The sequence below is a fragment of the Colobus angolensis genome, unplaced genomic scaffold, assembly GCF_000951035.1.
Source record: "Colobus angolensis palliatus isolate OR3802 unplaced genomic scaffold, Cang.pa_1.0 Scaffold413, whole genome shotgun sequence".
NCBI classification, from domain to species: Eukaryota; Metazoa; Chordata; class Mammalia; order Primates; family Cercopithecidae; genus Colobus; species Colobus angolensis.
Window position 1 is genome coordinate 1,752,923 of NW_012117522.1, and position 2,617 is coordinate 1,755,539.

At 42.8% G+C, this 2,617-nt stretch overlaps 1 protein-coding gene across 1 annotated transcript in view; it reads left to right on the forward strand.

Moving 5' to 3' along the window:
• The first annotated feature begins 1,399 nt into the window (after positions 1-1,399).
• Positions 1,400-2,617, forward strand: part of LOC105521955 (intraflagellar transport protein 172 homolog) — a 65,677-nt gene continuing 64,459 nt past the window's right edge. The window contains exon 1 of the mRNA XM_011956330.1: positions 1,400-1,405. Within this exon, the coding sequence (XP_011811720.1) occupies positions 1,400-1,405 (6 nt within the window). The remainder of the gene's footprint in view (positions 1,406-2,617) is intronic.

A 2,617-nucleotide genomic window follows, 5' to 3' on the forward strand; every position in this document is an offset into this window, starting at 1 on the left:
AAAAAAAAAAAAAATAGCCACGTGTGGTGGCAAGCACCTGTAGGCCCAGCTGCTGGGGTCACTGAGGTGGGAGGATCTCCTGAGCCCAGGAGGTCAAGGCTGCAGTGAGACGTGATCACACCACTGCACTCCAGCCTGGGTGACAGAGCGAGACTCTGTCTCAAAAATAAATAAGATGTTCCTTAACTGAATGTGTAATATGTGCTAGGGCATCTTCATAAAGAAATTGGGATTGTGGTTTATGGATTTCATGGTTCTAGGCCAGGTGCAGTGGTTCATGCCTGTAAACCAAGCACTTTGGGAGGCCGAGGCACGCAGATCACCGGAGGTCAGGGGTTGGAGACCAGCCTGGCCAACATGGTGAAACCCCACCTCTACTAAAAATACAAAAATTAGCTAGGTGTGGTGGTGCATGCCTGTAATCCTAGCTACTTGGGAGGCTGAGACAGGAGAATCGCTTGAACTCAGGAGGCAGAGATTGCAGTGAGCCGAGATCACACCACTACACTCCAGCCTGAGTGACAGAGCGAGACTCTGCCTCAAAAAGTAAATTAATTCATTAAATAAATCATAGTCCTACCACTTACAAATGGTGTATGTGAACTTGGGCAAATTACTTAATCTTTTTGGGCTTCCATTCCTCCATCTGTAAAAGGGGGATAATAGTATCTACCTCAGTGTTATGAGGTAAAATGAGATTATGCTTGTCAGGCACTTATCAAAATGCCTATTCTGTGGTAAGAACTTGTTAAAGGTAAGCTCTTCTTATTTTATGCCCTACCTCACTTAATAAAACAATCTAGTGAGGTACATATTGTAGAGAAAGGAGAATTGATTATGGAAATCAGGAAGGCTTCACAGAGGGTGTGGCATTTGGACAATAGAAAGAAATTAGAACACAGGCCGGGCATGATGGCTCACATCTGTAATCCCAGCACTTCAGGAGGCCAAGGCAGGTGGATCACTTGAGGTCAGGAGTTCAAGACCAGCCTGGGCAATATGGTGAAACCCTGTCTCTACCAAAAATACAAAAAACTTAGCCGGGCACGATAGCGCACACCTATGGCCTCAGCTACTTGGGAGGCTGAGGCAGGAGAATCCTTGAGTCCAAGAAACAGAGGTTGCAGTGAGCTGAGATTGTGACACTGCGCTCCAGCCTGGGGGACAGAGTGAGACTCCGTCAAGAAAAAAAGAAGGAAATTAGAACAGAAAATAGTTGTGCTCTCTCCGCAGTTGGAGAAGACAAAAAAAACAAAAAAAAAAAGACAGAAAGACAGAGATTTGTGCTCATTGCTCAGCAAGCTGTCTCTTGAATCTGTAATTTAAACATTTCTTTGCCCTAACGGAAAAATTGGAAATGAAATCCTCCTTCAGTCTCTCAAAATAAGATGATGTCATGATGCAGGTAGGGCTGCATGCCCAGGATTGGGCAAAGCGATAAAAGCAGGAGGATCAGCAACGGTTGATGAGGAGCCCTCAGCCTTTCTAACCTAATATAATGAAGAGTTAGAGGATCATAGTGATGGTGGTGTGGCTATTTTCTGGCTTGAGGATTTGGAGGAAAAGAGGCCTTTTTCTGACTTTGGAGATAGGTGAGTTTGGAGTGAAAAGTGTCAATGTTTTAAGCCAGAACTCTAGTGTCCAAATAATTAAATCAAACAATTGGGGCAGAAGAAAAGCAGAATAAATGTTTTGTTTTCAAGGAAGGAAACCCTTCGTAACAGAACTAATCCCTTAGGACCAGAGCTAGTGTTGGAAGGGTCAGATCTGGTCGGAATAATTCACCTGGATAACTTCTAACTTGAGTTTCTGTGAAGTCGGTAGTTAAGAAAAAAAGAAAATGGGATTGTTCATCCTGAGTCTCAACTTCTACTCCCCCTATCTTGAACTCTCACTGTCTCTCCCTTTCCTGCCAAATAAGCCCAAAGTCCTTTCCTTTGCCTGGCTTCAAAGACTTCCTGAGCTGGCCGTTTTTCCTGCCTTACCCCTTCTATTCTACTATTTGTAAGGTATAATAGTTTCAAATAAACTAAATTACTGTTTCTTGTCCAGAACTTGCCTTTGCTCATTGCCATTCCTTCCATCTCAGATAACTTCCTACTCAACTGCATTCATTCTTCAAAGCTTAATTTTGATAATTTAAGCATAAAATTCTCTCAGGCTCCTCCAAACTATTGCAGTATTTTATACATACTTTAATAGGACTTTTCCTATTTTGCACCATCTTATTAGACCTGGGGGCAGGATCTATGGTTTGTTTTTTGTCTCTCAGCCCCTGGCCAAGTGCCTTGATCAATAAAGTGCTCAAAAAATATTAATTGAATGAATGGCTAACGACCAAAACTTACCAGACTAATTGAATTTATTTCAGTAGTAGACCTGGGAACAAGGAGGCCATTGCAGAGATTCATTCATACAGTTGACTTAGCACACTGCCTCTTAGTGCATTTGCATATGAGTCTCTGGAAGCACATTGTTCTCACGGTCCAGGATCTGAAGGCCTTGGAGACCAGGATGGGCCACAGGCATCTCTTTGTTTTGAGGATAGAATCGTGACAGAAAGAAAATTGACTAGAATTAATAGAGCTAGAAATGCTTTTGGTATTCTAGACCAGCA